The 20,487-nt window shown below is 41.7% G+C and overlaps 1 protein-coding gene across 5 annotated transcripts in view; it reads right to left on the bottom strand.

The window, feature by feature from the left end:
• Window positions 1–15,337: 15,337 nt before the first annotated feature.
• The window catches only part of CkIIbeta (casein kinase II subunit beta), a 598,395-nt gene continuing 593,245 nt past the window's right edge, over window positions 15,338–20,487 (bottom strand). For all 5 annotated transcript variants that reach the window (XM_071672999.1, XM_071673001.1, XM_071672996.1 and 2 more), the window contains one exon: window positions 15,338–16,179. In XM_071672999.1, coding sequence (XP_071529100.1) covers window positions 15,865–16,179 — 315 coding nt within the window. In that variant the 3' untranslated portion in view covers window positions 15,338–15,864. The remainder of the gene's footprint in view (window positions 16,180–20,487) is intronic.

Genomic DNA, 20,487 nt, shown 5'->3' on the forward strand with positions numbered 1-20,487 from the left:
GATGAAAGCCGGCAAGGCAACGCATTTGGATGGTATTGCAGTAGAATTTATTAAAAAAAGGGGGTGACTGTATTTTTGACTGGTTAGTAAGGTTATTTAATGTATGTATGACTCATGGTGAGCTGCTTGAGGATTGGAGGAATGCTTGCATAGTGCAACTGTACAAAGGCATTGGGGATAAAAAAGAGTGCTCAAATTACAGAGGCATAAGTTCACTGAGTATTCCTGGTAAATTATATGGGAGGGTATTGACTGAGAGGGTGAAGGCATATAGAGAGCATCAGATTGGGGAAGAGCAGTGTGGTTTCAGAAGTTGTAGAGGATGTGTGGATCACATGTTTGCTTTGAAGAATGCATGTGAGAAATACTTGGAAAAGCAAATGGATTTGTATGTAGTATTTACGGATCTGCAGAAGGCATATGATAGTTGATAGAGATGCTCTGTAGAAGGTATTAAGAATATATGGTGTGGGAGGCAAGTTGTTAGAAGCAGAAAAGTTTTTATCCAGGATGTAAGGCATGTGTACGTGTAGGAAGAGAGGAAAGTGATTGGTTCTCAGTGAACGTTGGTTTGCGGCAGGGGTGTGTGATATCTCTGTGGTTAATTTGTTTATGGATGGGGTTGTTAGGGAGGTGAATCAAAGAGTTTTGGAAAGAGGGGCAAGTATGCAGTCTGTTGTGGATGAGAGAGCTTGGGAAGCGAGTCAGTTGTTGTTCGCTGATGATACAGCGCTGGTGGCTGATCCATTTGAGAAACTGCAGAAGCTGGTGACTGAGTTTGGTAAAGTGTGTGAAAGAAGAAAGCTGAGAGTAAACGTGAATAAGAGCAAGGTTAATAGGTACAGTAGGGTTGAAGGACAAGTCAACTGGGAGGTAAGTTTGAATGGAGAAAAACTGGAGGAAGTGAAGTGTTTTAGATATCTGGGAGTGGATTTGGTAGCAGATGGAACCATGGAAGCGGAAGTGAACCATAGGGTGGGGGAGGGGGCGAAAGTTCTGGGAGCGTTGAAGAATGTGTGGAAGTCGAGAACATTATCTCGGAAAACAAAAATGGGTATATTTGATGGAATAGTGGTTATTAGAATGTTATATGGTTGCGAGGCGTGGGCTATAGATAGAGTCGTGCACAGAAGGGTCGATGTGCTGGAAATGAGATGTTTGAGGACAATATGTGGTGTGAGGGGGTTTGATCGAGAAAGTAATAATAGGGTACGAGAGATGTGTGGTGATAAAAGAGTGTGGTTGAGAGAGCAGGAGAGGGTGTTTTGAAATGGCTTGGTCACATGGAGAGGATGAGTGAGGAAAGATTGACCAAGAAGATATATGTGTCAGAGGTGGAGGGAACGAGGAGAAGTGGGAGACCAAATTGGAGGTGGAAAGATATAGAGTGAAAAAGATTTTGAGTGATCGGGGCCTGAACATGCAGGAGGGTGAAAGGCGTGCAAGGAATAAAGTGAATTGGAACGATGTGGTATACTGGGGTCGACGTGCTGTCAATGGATTGAACCAGTGCATGTGAGGTGTCTGGAGTAAACCATGGAAAGCTCTGTGGGACCTGGATGTGGATAGGGAGCTGTGGTTTCAGTGCATTATACATGACAGCTAGAGACTGAGTGTGAACGAATGTGGCCTTTGTTGTCTTTTCCTAGCGCTACTTCACGCACATGCGGGGGGATGGGGTTGTCATTTCATGTGTGGCAGGGTGGTGACAGAAATGAATAAGGGCAGATAGTATAAATTATGTACATGTGTGTGTATGTATATGTCTCTGTGCGTATATGTATATGTTGACATGTATAGGTATGTATATGTGCACGTGTGGATATGTATGTACATACATGTGTATGTGGGTGGGTTGCGCCATTCTTTCATCTGTTTCATTGCACTACCTCGGTAATGCGGGAGACAGCGACAAAGCAAAATAATATTAATAATAATAATATATATATATATATATATATATATATATATATATATATATATATATATATATATATATATACGTTGAGATGTATAGGTATGTATATTTGCGTGTGTGGATGTGTATGTATATAGATGTGTATGTGGGTGGGTTGGGCCATTCTTTCGTCTGTTTCCTTGCGCTACCTTGCTAACGCGGGAGACAGCGACAAAGCAAAATAAATAATTAATAAATATATATATATATATATATATATATATATATATATATATATATATATATATATATATATATATATATATATATATATATGAATAAAGTGCACATGAATGCGCACCTTCATAGAACATACAAACCTCCAACAGCCTTGAAGAATGTGTGGAAGTCGAGAACATTATCTCGGAGAGCAAAAATGGGTATGTTTGAAGGAATAGTGGTTCCAACAATGTTGTATGGTTGCGAGGCGTGGACTATGGATAGAGTTGTGCGCAGGAGGATGGATGTGCTGGAAATGAGATGTTTGAGGACAATGTGTGGTGTGAGGTGGTTTGATCGAGTAAGTAACGTAAGGGTAAGAGAGATGTGTGGAAATAAAAAGAGCGTGGTTGAGAGAGCAGAGGAGGGTGTTTTGAAATGGTTTGGTCACATGGAGAGAATGAGTGAGGAAAGATTGACCAAGAGGATATATGTGTCGGAGGTGGAGGGAACGAGGAGAAGAGGGAGACCAAATTGGAGGTGGAAAGATGGAGTGAAAAAGATTTTGTGTGATCGGGGCATGAACATGCAGGAGGGTGAAAGGAGGGCAAGGAATAGAGTGAGTTGGAGCGATGTGGTATACCGGGGTTGACGTGCTGTCAGTGGATTGAATCAGGGCATGTGAAGCGTCTGGGGTAAACCATGGAAAGCTGTGTAGGTATGTATATTTGCGTGTGTGGACGTATGTATATACATGTGTATGGGGGTGGGTTGGGCCATTTCTTTCGTCTGTTTCCTTGCGCTACCTCGCAAACGCGGGAGACAGCAACAAAAAAAAAAAAATAAATATATATATATATATTATCCCTGGGGATAGGGGAGAAAGAATACTTCCCACTTCCCACGTATTCCCTGCGTGTCGTAGAAGGCGACTAAAAGCGGAGGGAGTGGTAGGCTGGATATCCTCCCTCTCGTCCCCCCCCCCCCCAAAAAAAAGAAGGGACAGAGAAGGGGGCCAGGTGAGGATATTCCCTGAAAGGTCCAAACCTCTGTTCTTAACGCTACCTCGCTAATGCGGGAAATGGCGAATTGCTTGAAAGAAAAGAAAGATATATATATATATATATATATATATATATATATATATATATATATATATATATATATATATTCTTTTTTTGCTTTGTCGCTGTCTCCCGCGTTTGCGAGGGAGCGCAAGGAAACTGACGAAAGAAATGGCCCAACCCACCCCCATACACATGTATATACATACGTCCACACACGCAAATATACATACCTACACAGCTTTCCATGGTTTACCCCAGACGCTTCACATGCCCTGATTCAATCCACTGACAGCACGTCAACCCCGGTATACCACATCGAACCAATTCACTCTATTCCTTGCCCTCCTTTCACCCTCCTGCATGTTCAGGCCCCGATCACACAAAATCTTTTTCACTCCATCTTTCCACCTCCAATTTGGTCTCCCACTTCTCCTCGTTCCCTCCACCTCCGACACATATATCCTCTTGATCAATCTTTCCTCACTCATTCTCTCCATGTGCCCAAACCATTTCAAAACACCCTCTTCTGCTCTCTCAACCACGCTCTTTTTATTTCCACACATCTCTCTTACCCTTATGTTACTTACTCGATCAAACCACCTCACACCACACATTGTCCTCAAACATCTCATTTCCAGCACATCCATCCTCCTGCGCACAACTCTATCCATAGCCCACGTCTCGCAACCATACAACATTGTTGGAACCACTATTCCTTCAAACATACCCATTTTTGCTTTCCGAGATAATGTTCTCGACTTCCACACATTCTTCAAGGCTCCCAGGATTTTCGCCCCCTCCCCCACCCTATGATCCACTTCCGCTTCCATGGTTCCATCCACTGCCAGTTCCACTCCCAGATATCTAAAACACTTTACTTCCTCCAGTTTTTCTCCATTCAAACTTACCTCCCAGTTGACTTGACCCTCAACCCTACTGTACCTAATTACCTTGCTCTTATTCACATTTACTCTTAACTTTCTTCTTTCACGCACTTTACCAAACTCAGGCACCAGCTTCTGCAGTTTCTCACATGAATCAGCCACCAGCGCTGTATCATCAGCGAACAACAACTGACTCACTTCCCAAGCTCTCTCATCCCCAACAGACTTCATACTTGCCCCTCTTTCCAAAACTCTTGCATTCACCTCCCTAACAACCCCATCCATAAACAAATCAAACAACCATGGAGACATCACACACCCCTGCCGCAAACCTACATTCACTGAGAACCAATCACTTTCCTCTCTTCCTACACATACACATGCCTTACATCCTCGATAAAGACTTTTCACTGCTTCTAACAACTTGCCTCCCACACCATATATTCTTAATACCTTCCACAGAGCATCTCTATCAATAAACTCTATCATATGCCTTCTCCAGATCAATAAATGCTACATACAAATCCATTTGCTTTTCTAAGTATTTCTCACATACATTCTTCAAAGCAAACACCTGATCCACAGATCCTCTACCACTTCTGAAACCACACTGCTCTTCCCCAATCTGATGCTCTGTACATGCCTTCACCCTCTCAATCAATACCCTCCCATATAATTTACTAGGAATACTCAACAAACTTATACCTCTGTAATTTGAGCACTCACTCTTATCCCCTTTGCCTTTGTACAATGGCACTATGCACGCATTCCGCCAATCCTCAGGCACCTCACCATGAGTCATACATACATTAAATAACCTTACCAACCAGTCAATAATACAGTCACCCCCTTTTTTAATAAATTCCACTGCAATACCATCCAAACCTGCTGCCTCGCCGGCTTTCATCTTCCGCAAAGCTTTTACTACCTCTTCTCTGTTTACCAAATCATTTTCCCTAACCCTCTCACTTTGCACACCACCTCAACCAAAACACCCTATATCTGCCACTCTATCATCAAACACATTCAACAAACCTTCAAAATACTCACTCCATCTCCTTCTCACATCACCACTACTTGTTATCACCTCTCCATTTGCGCCCTTCACTGAAGTTCCCATTTGCTCCCTTGTCTTACGCACTTTATTTACCTCCTTCCAGAACATCTTTTTATTCTCCCTAAAATCTAATGATACTCTCTCACCCCAACTCTCATTTGCCCTCTTTTTCACCTCTTCCACCTTTCTCTTGACCTCCTGTCTCTTTCTTTTATACATCTCCCACTCAATTGCATTTTTTCCCTGCAAAAATCGTCCAAATACTTGCTTGCCTTGATCCATTCTTGGCACTACCATGTCTCACACGAAACAGTATTGCTACCCCCTCCTTCAGCAAGGTAGCGCCAGGAAGACAATAAAGGCCACATCTGTTCACACAGTCTGAAGCTGTCATGTGTAGTGCACCGAAACCACAGCTCCCTATCCACATCCAGGCCCCACAGACCTTTCCATAGTTCACCCTAGACTTTTCACATGCCCTCATTCATTCCTTTGACAGCACATCGACCATGGTATACCACATCATTGCAATTCACTCTATTTCTTACATGCCTCTCACCCTGCGGTTTCTTCAAGCCCAAATCGCCCAAAATCTTTTTCACTCTGTGTCTTCTCATGTTGGTAGATGCCTGATGGTAATTTTGGCATGATGTTGAGATTTAAATAACTACATTAAGTGTTTGCACCTGGTGAGGTAGATTATCTCCGTGAAATATGTTCTGCCACACGTAGAGAATACAGAAAAATTACATCAAACAAAATTATATCAACTACTGAAGTGTGACTTTGCTGTCATAACTTTCATCATGGACTAGTGTGGTCATATATATATATATATATATATATATATATATATATATATATATATATATATATATATATATATATATATATATATATATATATATATAGAAGGCAACTAAAAGGGGAGGGAGCGGGGGGGCTGGAAATCCTCCCCTCTCTTTTTTTTTTTTTTTTTTTCCCAAAAGAAGGGACAGAGAAGGGGGCCAGGAGAGGATATTCCCTCAAAGGCCCAGTCCTCTGTTCCTAACACTACCTCACTAATGCGGGAAATGGCGAATAGTACATATCGTTATCATTATACTTAATTGCTGTTTCCCACGTCAGAGGTAGCACCAGGAAACGTACGAATGGCCCATATAATCTCTCTCTCTCTCTCTCTCTCTCTCTCTCTCTAGGACCACAATTTTGCACGTGATCAAGTATAATCCTATGAGTCCACGGGGAAAATGAAAGGCGATAAGATCCCAAGTGCACTTTCATGTAATAATCACATCATCAGGGGACATACAAGAAAGAAATACAAGTCAGCAGATATACAACAAAGACGTAGATATGAAGCCATGTTTACCATGTTTACCAAATGGCGTACCTATCTAAGTCTCTTTGTTGTATAACAGCTGAATGATATTTCTTTCTTGTATCTCCCCTGATGATGTGACTATTACATGAAACTGCACTTGGGAACTTAAAGTGTTTCATTTTCCCCGTAGACTCATAGGAATATATACATATATCATTTATTTATTTTGCTTTGTTGCTGTCTCCCACATTAGCGAGGTGGCGCAAGGAAACAGACGAAAGAATGGCTCAACCCACCCACACACACATGAATATACATAACGTCCACACATGCAAATATACATACCTATACATCTCAACATATACATACATAAACAAACACAGACATATACATATATACACATGTACATGATTCATACTGTCTGCCTTTAGTCATTCCCATCGCCACCCCGCCACACATGAAATAACAACACCCTCCCCACTCATGTGCCCAAGGTAGAGCTAGGAAAAGACAACAAAGGCCACATTCGTTCACACTCAGTCTCTAGCTGTCATGTAATAATGCACCGAAACCATACCTCCCTTTCCACATCCAGGCCCCACACAACTTTCCATGGTTTACCCCAGACGCTTCACATGCCCTGGTTCAATCCATTGACAGCACGTCAATTCCCATTATACCACATCATTCCAATTCACTCTATTCCTTGCACGCCTTTCACCCTCCTGCATGTTCAGGCCCCGATCACTCAAAATCTTTTTCACTTCATCTTTCCACCTCCAATTTGGTCTCCCACTTCTCCTCATTGCCTCTACCTCTGACAAATATATCCTCTTGGTCAATCTTTCTTCACTCGTTCTCTCCATGTGACCAAACCATTTCAAAACACCCTCTTCTGCTCTCTCAACCACACTCTTTTTATTACCACACATCTCTCTTACCCTATCATTACTTACTCGATCAAACCGCCTCACACCACATACTGTCCTCAAACATCTCATTTCCAGCACATCCACCCTCATCTGCACAACTCTATCTATAGCCCACGCCTCGCAATCATATAACATTCTTGGAACTACTATTCCTTCAAACATACACATTTTTGCTTTCCGATATAATGTTCTCGACTTCCACACATTCTTCAACGCTCCCAGAACTTTTGCCCCCTCCCCCACTCTATGATTCACTTCCACTTCCATGGCTCCATCTCCAGCCAAATCCACTCCCAGATATCTAAAACACTTCACTTCCTCCAGTTTTTCTCCATTCAAACTTACCTCCCAATTGACTTCACCCTCAACCCTACTGTACCTAATAACCTTGTTCTTATTCACATTTACTCTCAGCTTTCTTCTTTCACACACTTTACCAAACTAAGTCACCAGTTTCTGCAGTTTCTCACATGAATCAGCCACCAGCGCTTTATCATCAGTGAACAACAACTGACTCACTTCCCAAGCTCTCTCATCCACAACATACTGCATACTTGCCCCTCTTTCTTTCTCTTGCATTCACCTCCCTAACAACCCCATCCATAAACAAATTAAACAGCCATGGAGACATCACACACCCCTGCCGCAAACCTACATTCACTGAGAACCAATCACTTTCCTCTCTTCCTACACGTACACATGCCTTACATCCTCGATAAAAACTTTTCACTGCTTCTAACAACTTGCCTCCCACACCATATATTCTTAATACCTTCCACAGAGCATCTCTATCAACTCTTATCATATGCTTTCTCCAGATCCGTAAGTGCTACATACAAATCCATTTGCTTTTCTGAGTATTTCTCACATACATTCTTCAAAGTAAACACCTGATCCACACATCCTCTACCACTTCTAAAACCACACTGCTCTTACCCAATCTGATGCTCTGTACATGCCTTCACCCTCTCAATCAATACCCTCCCATATAATATACCAGGAATACTCAACAAACTTATACCTCTGTAATTTGAGCACTCACTTTCATCCCCTTTGCCTTTGTACAATGGCACTATGCAAGCATTCCGCCAATCCTCAGGCACCTCACCATGAGTCATACATACATTAAATAACCTTACCAACCAGTCAACAATACAGTCACCCCCTTTTTTCTAAATTCCACTGCAATATCATCCAAACCAGCCACCTTCCTGGCTTTCATCTTCCGCTAAGCTTTTACTACCTCTTCTCGGTTTATTAAATCATTCTCCCTAACCCACTCACTCTGCACACCACCTCAACCAAAACACCCAATATCTGCCACTCTATCATCAAACACATTCAACAAACCTTCAAAATACTCGCTCCATCTCCTTCTCACATCACCACTACTTGTTATAACCTCCCTATTAGCCCCCTTCAGTGAAGTTCCCATTTGTTCCCTTGTCTTATGCACTTTATTTACCTCCTTCCAAAACAACTTTTTATTCTCTCTAAAATTTAATGATACTCTCTCACCCCAACTCTCATTTGCCCTCTTTTTCACCTCTTGCACCTTTCTCTTGACCTCCTGCCTCTTTCTTTTATACATCTCCCACTCATTTGCATTATTTCCCTGCAAAAATCGTCCAAATGCCTATCTCTCCTCTTTCATTGACAATCTTACTTCTTCATTCCACCACTCACTAGCCTTTCTAATCTGCCCACCTCCCACGCTTCTCATGTCACAAGCATCTTTTGAGCAAGTCATCACTGCTTCCCTAAACACATCCCATTCCTCCCCCACTCCCCTCACCTCCTTTGTTCTCACCTTTTTCCATTCTGCACTCAGTCTCTTCTGGTACTTCCTCACACAAGTCTCCTTCCCAAGCTCACTTACTCTCACCACTCTCTTCACCCCAACATTCTCTCTTCTTTTCTGAAAACCTCTACAAATCTTCACCTTCGCCTCCACAAGATAATGATCAGACATACCTCCAGTTGCACCTCTCAGCACATTAACATCCAAAAGTGTCTCTTTCGTCCACCTATCAGTTAACACGTAATCCAATAATGCTCTACGGCCATCTCTCCTACTTACATACGTATACTTATGTATATCTTTCTTTTTAAACCAGGTATTCCCAATCAACATTCCTTTTTCAGCACATAAATCTACAAGCTCTTCACCATTTCCATTTACAACACTGAACACCCCATGCACACCAATTATTCCCTCAACTGCCACATTACTCACCTTTGCATTCAAATCACCCATCACTATAACCTGGTCTTGTGCATCAAAACCACTAACACACTCATTCAGCTGCTCCCAAAACACTTGCCTCTCATGATCTTTCTTTTCATGCCCAGGTGCATATGCACCAATAATCACCCATCTCTCTCCATCAACTTTCAGTTTTACCCATTTTAATCGAGAATTTACTTTCTTACATTCTATCACATACTCCCACAACTGTTTCAGGAGTACTGCTACTCCTTACCTTGCTCTTGTCCTCTCACTAACCCCTGACTTTACTCCCAAGACATTACCAAACCACTCTTCCCCTTTACCCTTGAGCTTCGTTTCACTCAGAGCCACAACATCCAGGTTCCTTTCCTCAAACATACTACCTATCTCTCCTTTTTTCACATCTTGGTTACATCCACACACATTTAGACAACCCAATCTGAGTCTACGAGGAGGATGAGCACTCCTCGCGTGACTCCTGTTTCCTATTTTTAGAAAGTTAAAATACAAGGAGGGGAGGATTTCTGGCCCCCCCACTCCCGTCCCCTCTAGTCGCCTTCTACAACACGTGAGGAATGCATGGGAAGTATTCTTTCACCACTATCCCCTGGGATAATATATATATATATATATATATATTTTTTTTTTTTTTTTTTTTTTTTATACTTTGTCGCTGTCTCCCGCGTTTGCGAGGTAGCGCAAGGAAACAGACGAAAGAAATGGCCCAACCCCCCCCCCCATACACATGTACATACACACGTCCACACACGCAAATATACATACCTACACAGCTTTCCATGGTTTACCCCAGACGCTTCACATGCCTTGCTTCAATCCACTGACAGCACGTCAACCCCTGTATACCACATGACTCCAATTCACTCTATTTCTTGCCCTCCTTTCACCCTCCTGCATGTTCAGGCCCCGATCACACAAAATCTTTTTCACTCCATCTTTCCACCTCCAATTTGGTCTCCCTCTTCTCCTCGTTCCCTCCACCTCCGACACATATATCCTCTTGGTCAATCTCTCCTCACTCATTCTCTCCATGTGCCCAAACCATTTCAAAACACCCTCTTCTGCTCTCTCAACCACGCTCTTTTTATTTCCACACATCTCTCTTACCCTTACGTTACTTACTCGATCAAACCACCTCACACCACACATTGTCCTCAAACATCTCATTTCCAGCACATCCATCCTCCTGCGCACATCTCTATCCATAGCCCACGCCTCGCAACCATACAACATTGTTGGAACCACTATTCCCTCAAACATACCCATTTTTGCTTTCCGAGATAATGTTCTCGACTTCCACACATTTTTCAAGGCTCCCAAAATTTTCGCCCCCTCCCCCACCCTATGATCCACTTCCGCTTCCATGGTTCCATCCGCTGACAGATCCACTCCCAGATATCTAAAACACTTCACTTCCTCCAGTTTTTCTCCATTCAAACTCACCTCCCAATAATATATATATATATATATATATATATTTTTTTTTTTTTTTTCATACTATTCGCCATTTCCCGCGATAGCGAGGTAGCGTTAAGAACAGAGGACTGGGCCTTTTTTGGAATATCCTCACCTGGCCCCCTCAGTTCCTTCTTTTGGGAAAAAAAAAAAAAAAAAAAATATATATATATATATATATATATATATATATATATATACACACATACACACATACACACACACACATATATATATATATATATATATATATATATATATATACATATGAAAAATGTAAGAAATAATTTAGAAAACTGAAACTTCTAGCCTGAAATGAAATGAAAAATGAAGAATCACATAATGGTTCAACCTCTGGCTATGGAAAAGGGGAATGTATAATTTATTTACATAAACGTCAATAGTAGTTTTCATCAATCTAACCACTGTATGATACTGCCTGGTCCACTTCTCTTATCATGAAACTGGAATATTGGCTTATGATGTTTCTCAATTGTCTTCATTACACAAAGTACAACCATATCTTGGATACATGAGGGTAGGTAGTTGGTCATCCGCCATAATAAAGCCTTGACAGACCAAAAGTTTATCTGGACCTCAACTTTTTCAGTACATTCATGAAAAACACCTTTTTGCTTTCCATCTCTATCACTTTGAAAAAAAAAAAAAAATGCTCCCTTTGTTCGCATTTCAATGAAAGAATAAGCTTCAATGTCTAAGCTACATTCTTTTCCAATTTCACTATTTTCTATATATTATATTATATATTATACTTTGTCGCTGTCTCCCGCGTTTGCGAGGTAGCGCAAGGAAACAGACGAAAGAAATGGCACAACCCACCCCCATACACATGTATATACATACGTCCACACACGCAAATATACATACCTACACAGCTTTCCATGGTTTACCCCAGACGCTTCACATGCCCTGATTCAATCCACTGACAGCACGTCAACCCCAGTATACCACATCGCTCCAATTCACTCTATTCCTTGCCCTCCTTTCACCCTCCTGCATGTTCAGACCCTGATCACTCAAAATCTTTTTCACTCCATCTTTCCACCTCCAATTTGGTCTCCCACTTCTCCTCGTTCCCTCCACCTCCGACACATATACCCTCTTGGTCAATCTTTCCTCACTCATTCTCTCCATGTGCCCAAACCATTTCAAAACACCCTCTTCTGCTCTCTCAACCACACTCTTTTTATTTCCACACATCTCTCTTACCCTTACATTACTTACTCAATCAAACCACCTCACACCACACATTGTCCTCAAACATCTCATTTCCAGTGCATCCACCCTCCTCTGCGCAACTCTATCTATAGCCCACGCCTCGCAACCATACAACATTGTTGGAACCACTATTCCTTCAAACATATCCATTTTTGCTTTCCGAGACAATGTTCTCGACTTCCACACATTCTTCAAGGCTCCCAGGATTTTCGCCCCCTCCCCCACCCTATGATTCACTTCCGCTTCCATGGTTCCATCCGCTGCCAGATCCACTCCCAGATATCTAAAACACTTTACTTCCTCCAGTTTTTCTCCATTCAAACATACCTCCCAATTGACTTGACCCTCAACCCTACTGTCCCTAATAACCTTGCTCTTATTCACATTTACTCTTAACTTTCTTCTTTCACACACTTTACCAAACTCAGTCACCAGCTTCTGCAGTTTCTCACATGAATCAGCCACCAGCGCTGTATCATCAGCGAACAACAACTGACTCACTTCCCAAGCTCTCTCATCCCCAACAGACTTCATACTTGCCCCTCTTTCCAAAACTCTCGCATTCACCTCCTTAACAACCCCATCCATAAACAAATTAAACAACCATGGAGACATCCCACACCCCTGCCGCAAACCTACATTCACTGAGAACCAATCACTTTCCTCTCTTCCTACACGTACACATGCCTTACATCCTAGATAAAAACTTTCCACTGCTTCTAACAACTTGCCTCCCACCCCATATATTCTTAGTACCTTCCACAGAGCATCTCTATCAACTCTATCATATGCCTTCTCCAGATCAATAAATGCTACATACAAATCCATTTGCTTTTCTAAGTATTTCTCACATACATTCTTCAAAGCAAACACCTGATCCACACATCCTCTACCACTTCTGAAACCACACTGCTCTTCCCCAATCTGATGCTCTGTACATGCCTTCACCCTCTCAATCAATACCCTCCCATATAATTTACCAGGAATACCCAACAAACTTATACCCCTGTAATTTGAGCACTCACTCTTATCCCCTTTGCCTTTGTACAGTGGCACTATGCACGCATTCTGCCAATCCTCATGCATCTCACCATGAATCATACATACATAAAATAACCTTACCAGCCAGTCAACAATACAGTCACCCCTTTTTTAATAAATTCCACTGCAATACCATCCAAACATGCTGCCTTGCCGGCTTTCATCTTCCGCAAAGCTTTTACTACCTCTTCTCTGTTTACCAAATCATTTTCCCTAACCCTCTCACTTTGCACACCACCTCAAGCAAAACACCCTATATCTGCCACTCTATCATCAAACACATTCAACAAATCTTCAAAATACTCACTCCATCTAATTCTCAACCACCACTACTTGTTATCCCCTCCCCATTTGCCCCCTTCACTGAAGTTCCCATTTGCTCCCTTGTCTTACGCACTTTATTTACCTCCTTCCAGAACATCTTTTTATTTTCCCTAAAATTTAAGGATACTCTCTCACCCCAACTCTCATTTGCCCTATTTTTCACCTCATGCTCCTTTCTCTTGACCTCCTGTCTCTTTCTTTTATACATCTCCCACTCATTTGCATTTTTTCCCTGCAAAAATTGTCCAAATGCCTCTCTCTTCTCTTTCACAAATAATCTTACTTCTTCATCCCACCACTCGCTACCCTCCCTAATCAACCCACCTCCCATGCTTCTCATGCCACAAGCATCTTTTGCGCAAGCCATCACTGCTTCACTAAATACATCCCATTCCCCCCCCACTCCCCTTACCTCCTTTGTTCTCACCTTTTTCCATTCTGTACTCAGTCTCTCCTGGTACTTCCTCACACAAGTCTCCTTCCCAAGCTCGCTCACTCTCACCACCCTCTTCACCCCAACATATATATACATATATATATATATATATTTTATTTTTTTTTAATTATACTTTGTCGCTGTCTCCCGCGTTTGCGAGGTAGCGCAAGGAAACAGACGAAAGAAATGGCCCAACCCCCCCCCATACACATGTATATACATATGTCCACACACGCAAATATACATACCTACACAGCTTTCCATGGTTTACCCCAGACGCTTCACATGCCTTGCTTCAATCCACTGACAGCACGTCAACCCCGGTATACCACATCGCTCCAATTCACTCTATTCCTTGCCCTCCTTTCACCCTCCTGCATGTTCAGGCCCCGATCACACAAAATCTTTTTCACTCCATCCTTCCACCTCCAATTTGGTCTCCCTCTTCTCCTTGTTCCCACCACCTCCGACACATATATCCTCTTGGTCAATCTTTCCTCACTCATCCTCTCCATGTGCCCAAACCATTTCAAAACACCCTCTTCTGCTCTCTCAACCACGCTCTTTTTATTTCCACACATCTCTCTCACCCTTACGTTACTCACTCGATCAAACCACCTCACACCACACAATAATATATTTATTTTGCTTTGTTGCTGTCTCCCGCGTTAGCGAGGTAGCACAAGGAAACAGACGAAACAATGGCCCACTTGATTGCCATTTCCAACATCAGACAGGTTGTGCCAAGAACAAAGAAAAGCCACATCCACTCAAATCCATTCTTTTGCTATCATATACTTTCCTAGATACAATGTTAAGCAGCATCACTTTTAGTAGAGACATCTTCCTAATATATTCAGCAAAGGAGTCAGTGTATTTTCTTGTTTACTGCTCTTTAGTACACTAAATAACTTTCTCATGGATGACTCTTGGTTAAATGAATCACACACAATGTACCTTTACACAGCAACCTCTACACAAACAATCCCCCTTGGTTAAGTATCACCCCAACAATTAGTATATCTTGCCATCCACATTCATATGATAGCAATGCAGCTTACCTATATCATCATCCTTCTATAAGGCATGCTCCAGAGTTGTTCATATATTCCACTTCCCATCCAATTCTTACATCATTTAAAGCTAAATCCTTGTAAATCATTCTTTAAATATCACTAAAGAAAAAGGGTTTTCATACTAAAACTGTACAGTGGTATATATTTACATTTTATTAAGAATAAGTTTCCTAATGCAGAAAACCGAACTTACATAATTCCTGGTCAGTACCATATATGCTGTACAATGGTAACCCAAGATCCTTGGTAGGGAAGATCACTCCATGGCTCCAAGAGGTAAACAAGAGTGAGGTAATGGTCTCTTCCGGAATGTGTGCAGTCAACTTGCCATGCAGCCATCTCCCATATAGTTGTCAGTCTTTCCAGTCACTGTGTTACAACATGCTATAAACAGTTCAAACTCCTAGTATTAGTGACTGATCCCATCTGGACTCTACTGCAATTTTTGTATTGGCACTTTTATCCATTTGCACCACTCGTTGGGAATACACAAACACAACTTTCGTCACAATTAAATGTCACCTCTGCCTGACATTAAATTAAAATTAAATAAGGATAACTTTTCAAACAGGAAAAAGAAATAGCTAGGAAGAAAGTAACAGTGTGAGCTTAGGTATTATCATATCAATTATAATAAAAGTCTATTAATACGTCAACAGCTATTTTTAACGTTTTCCATTATTATAATTGATGGCTCGCATAGGGGCTTTAAAATTTGCTGCTGCTTGTTGCTGAATCTGGTATGCCATTGGGTGAATCTTAAAACCATATAGACGAGGTACAAACTGGTTAGCAGGCCTCTTTGGCCTATACTCTGGATGGACCATAAAGAGCATGTGTGGAAATCCTGTACCAAAGTAAGCTCCATCAATATGATGGTGACGTGAAGATTTTGGTGTGTATACATCACAGCATTTTGGACAGTAGAGCTTCACCATGGCCTCACCAGGAACATCACTTAATCCTATCGGCAGCATCGGCTGAAGGGAAGAAAAACCTTTACATTAATATATGATTATTTAGTCAATTAAAAAATTTTTTTTTTATATTCTTTTATTATACTTTGTCGCTGTCTCCCGCGTTTGCGAGGTAGCGCAAGGAAACAGACGAAAGAAATGGCCCAACCCCCCCCCATACACATGTATATACATACGTCCACACACGCAAATATACATACCTACACAGCTTTCCATGGTTTACCCCAGACGCTTCACATGCCTTGATTCAATCCACTGACAGCACGTCAACCCCAGTATACCACATCGCTCCAATTCACTCTATTCCTTGCCCTCCTTTCACCCTCCTGCATGTTCAGGCCCCGATCACACAAAATCTTTTTCACTCCATCTTTCCACCTCCAATTTGGTCTCCCTCTTCTCCTCATCCCCTCCACCTCCGACACATATATCCTCTTGGTCAATCTTTCCTCACTCATTCTCTCCATGTGCCCAAACCACTTCAAAACACCCTCTTCTGCTCTCTCAACCACGCTCTTTTTATTTCCACACATCTCTCTTACCCTTACGTTACTCACTCGATCAAACCACCTCACACCACACATTGTCCTCAAACATCTCATTTCCAGCACATCCATCCTCCTGTGCACAACTCTATCCATAGCCCACGCCTCGCAACCATAGAACATTGTTGGAACCACTATTCCTTCAAACACACCCATTTTTGCTTTCCGACATAATGTTCTCGACTTCCACACATTCTTCAATTAAAAATACTGCAATAAAATTTTTTTTTCTTTTTCCCTCTTGTTTACTGTTTCCCAGATTAGGAATCAGGCAAAGAATGGTCTCATTCACTCACATCCACTCTCTAGCTGTCCTGTATAATGCATCAAAATCCAGGGCCCCTTATCAAAAATATACATAAGGCCTCACCAGGAACATCACTTAATCCTACTGGCAGCATCGACTGAAGGGAGGAAAAACCTTTACATTAATACACAAATATTTAGTTAATTACATGGGTTAGAACCCATGTAATTGACTAAATATTTGTGCTGAGAGGTACAACTGAAGGGATGTCTGATCATTATTTTGTGGAGGCAAAGGTGAAGACTTGTAGAGGTTTTCAGAAAAGAAGAGAGAATGTTGGGGTGAAGAGAGTGGTGAGAGTAAATGAGCTTGGGAAGGAGACTTGTGTGAGGAAGTACCAGGAGGGACTGAGTTCAGAATGGAAAAAGGTGAAAACAAAGGACGTAAGGGGAGTTGGGGAGGAATGGGGTGTATTTAGGGAAGCAATGATGGCTTGCACAAAAGAGGCTTGTGGCATGAGAAGAGTGGGAGGTGGGCTGATTACAAAGGGTAGTGACTGGTAGTATAAAGAAGTACGATTATTAGTGAAAGAGAAGAGAGAGGAATTTACATGATTTTTGAAGGAAATAATGTAAATGACTGGGAAATGTATAAAAGAAAGAGGCAGGAGGTCAACAGAAAGGTGCAAGAGGTGAAAAAGAGGGAAATGAGAGTTGGGGTGAGGGAGTATCATCGAGTTTTAGGGAGAATAAAAAGATGTTTTGGAAGGAGGTAAATAAAGTTAATAAAACAGAGGAACAAATGGGAACATCAGCGAAGGGAGCTAATGGGGAGGTGACAACAAGGAGTGGTGATGTGAGAAGGAGATGGAGTGAGCACTTTGAAGGTTTGTTGAATGCATTTGATGATACAGAGGCAGATATAGGGTGTTTTGGTCGAGGTGGTGTGCAAAGTGTGTGTGTTAGGGAGAAAGATTTGGTAAACAGAGAAGAGGTAATAAAAGCTTTAAGGAAGATTAAAGCAGACAAGGCAGCAGTTTTGGATGGTATTGCAGTGGAATCTATTAAAAAAGGGAGTGACTGTATTGTTGACTGGTTGGTAAGGTTATTTAATGTAAGTATGACTCATGGTGAGGTGCCTGAGGATTGGCGGAATGCTTGCATAGAGCCACTGTACAAAGGCAAAGGGAATAAAAATGAGTGGTCAAATCACAGACGTATAAGTTTGTTGAGTATTCCTAGGAAACTATACGGGAGGGTACAGAGGGTACAAAGCATAAGATTAGGGAAGAGCAGTGTGATTTCAGAAGTGGTAGAGGATGTGTGCATCAGGTGTTTGCTTTGAAGAATGTATGCGAGAAATACTTAGAAAATCAAATGGATTTGTATGTAGTATTTATGGATGTGGAGAAGGCATACGATAAGACTTGATAGAGATGTCCTGTGGAAGGTATTACGAATATATGGTGTGGGAGGCAAGTTGTTCAAAGCAGTGAAAATTTTTGTCGAGGATGTAAGGCATGTGTACGTGTAGGAAGAGAGGAAAGTGATTGGTTCTCAGAAGAAGGTTGGTTTGCGGCAGGGCTGTGTGATGTCTCCATGGTTGGTTGTTTATGGATGGGATTGTTAGGGAGGTGAATGCAAGAGTTTTGGAAACAGGGGCAAGTATGCAGTCTGTTGTGGATGAAAGAGCTTGGGAAGTGAGTTACTTGTTGTTTGCTGATTGAGAACAAAGGGTAGTGAGTGGTGGGATGAAGAAGTGGGATTATTAGTGAAAGAGAAGAGAGAGGCATTTGGATGATTTTTGCAGTGAAAAAATGCAATTGAGTGGGAGATGTATAAAAGAAAAAAGAGACAGGAGGTCAAGAGAAAGGTGCAAGAGGTGAAAAAGAGGGCAAATGAGAGTTGGGGTGAGAGAGTATCATTAAATTTTAGGGAGAATAAAAAGATGTCCTGAAAGGAGGTAAATAAAGTGCGTAAGACAAGGGAGCAAATGGGAACTTCAGTGAAGGGCTCAAGTGGTGATGTGAGAAGGAGATGGGGTGAGTATTTTGAAGGTTTGTTGAATGTGTTTGATGATGGAGTGGCAGATATAGGGTGTTTTGGTCGAGGTGGTGTGCAAAGTGAGAGGGTTAGGGAAAATGATTTGGTAAGCAGAGAAGAGGTAGTAAAAGCTTTGTGGAAGATGAAAGCCAGCAAGGTAGCAGGTTTGGATGGTATTGCAGTGGAATCTATTAAAAAAGGGGGTGACTGTATTATTGACTGGTTGGTAAGGTTATTTAATGTATGTATGACTCATGGTGAGGTGCCTGAGGACTGGCGGAATGTTTGCATAGTGCCATTGTACAAAGGCAAAGGGGATAAGAGTGAGTGCTCAAATTACAGAGGTATAAGTTTGTTGAGTATTCCTAGTAAATTATATGGGAGGGTGTTGATTGAGAGGGTGAAGGCATGTACAGAGCATCAGATTGGGGACGAGCATTGTGGTATATATATATATATATATATATATATATATATATATATATATATATATATATATATATATATATATATATATATATATATTTATCCTTGGGGATAGGGGAGAAAGAATACTTCCCACACATTTCTCACGTGTCATAGAAGGCGACTAAAGGGGACGGGAGTGGGGGGCTAGAAACCCTCCCCTCCTTGTATTTTAACTTTCTAAAAGGGGAAACAGAAGAAGGAGTCACGCAGGGAGTGCTCATCCTCCTCAAAGGCTCGGATTGGGGTGTCTAAATGTGTGTGGATGTAACCAAGATGACAAAAAAGGAGAGATAGGTAGTATGTTTGAGGAAAGGAACCTGGATGTGTTGGCTCTGAGTGAAACGAAGCTCAAGGTTAAAGGGGAAGAGTGGCTTGGGAATGTCTTGGGAGTAAAGTCAGGGGTTAGTGAGAGGACAAGAGCAAGGAAAGGAGTAGCACTACTCTTGAAACAGGAGTGGTGGGAGTATGTGATAGAGTGTAAGAAAGTAAACTCTAGATTGATGTGGGTAAAACTGAAGGTTGACGGAGAGAGATGGGTGATTATTGGTGCATATGCACCTGGGCATGAGAAGAAAGATCATGAGAGGCAAGTGTTTTGGGAACAGCTGAATGAGTGTGTTAGTGGTTGTGATGCACGAGACCAAGTTATACTGATGGGTGATTTGAATGCAAAGGTGAGTAATGTGGCAGTTGAGGGAATAATTGGCATACATAGTGTGTTCAGTGTTGTAAATGGAAATGGTGAAGAGCTTGTAGATTTATGTGCTGAAAAAGGACTGTTGATTGGGAATACCTGGTTTAAAAAGAGAGATACATTAGTATATGTATGTAAGTAGGAGAGATGGCCAGAGAGCATTATTGGATTACGTGTTAATTGATAGGTGTGCGAAAGAGAGACTTTTGGATGTTAATGTGCTGAGAGGTGCAACTGGAGGGATGTCTGATCATTATCTTGTGGAGGCGAAGGTGAAGATTTGTAGAGGTTTTCAGAAAAGAAGAGAGAATGTTG

Source organism: Panulirus ornatus, chromosome 18 (genome assembly GCF_036320965.1).
Source record: "Panulirus ornatus isolate Po-2019 chromosome 18, ASM3632096v1, whole genome shotgun sequence".
NCBI classification, from domain to species: domain Eukaryota; kingdom Metazoa; phylum Arthropoda; class Malacostraca; order Decapoda; family Palinuridae; genus Panulirus; species Panulirus ornatus.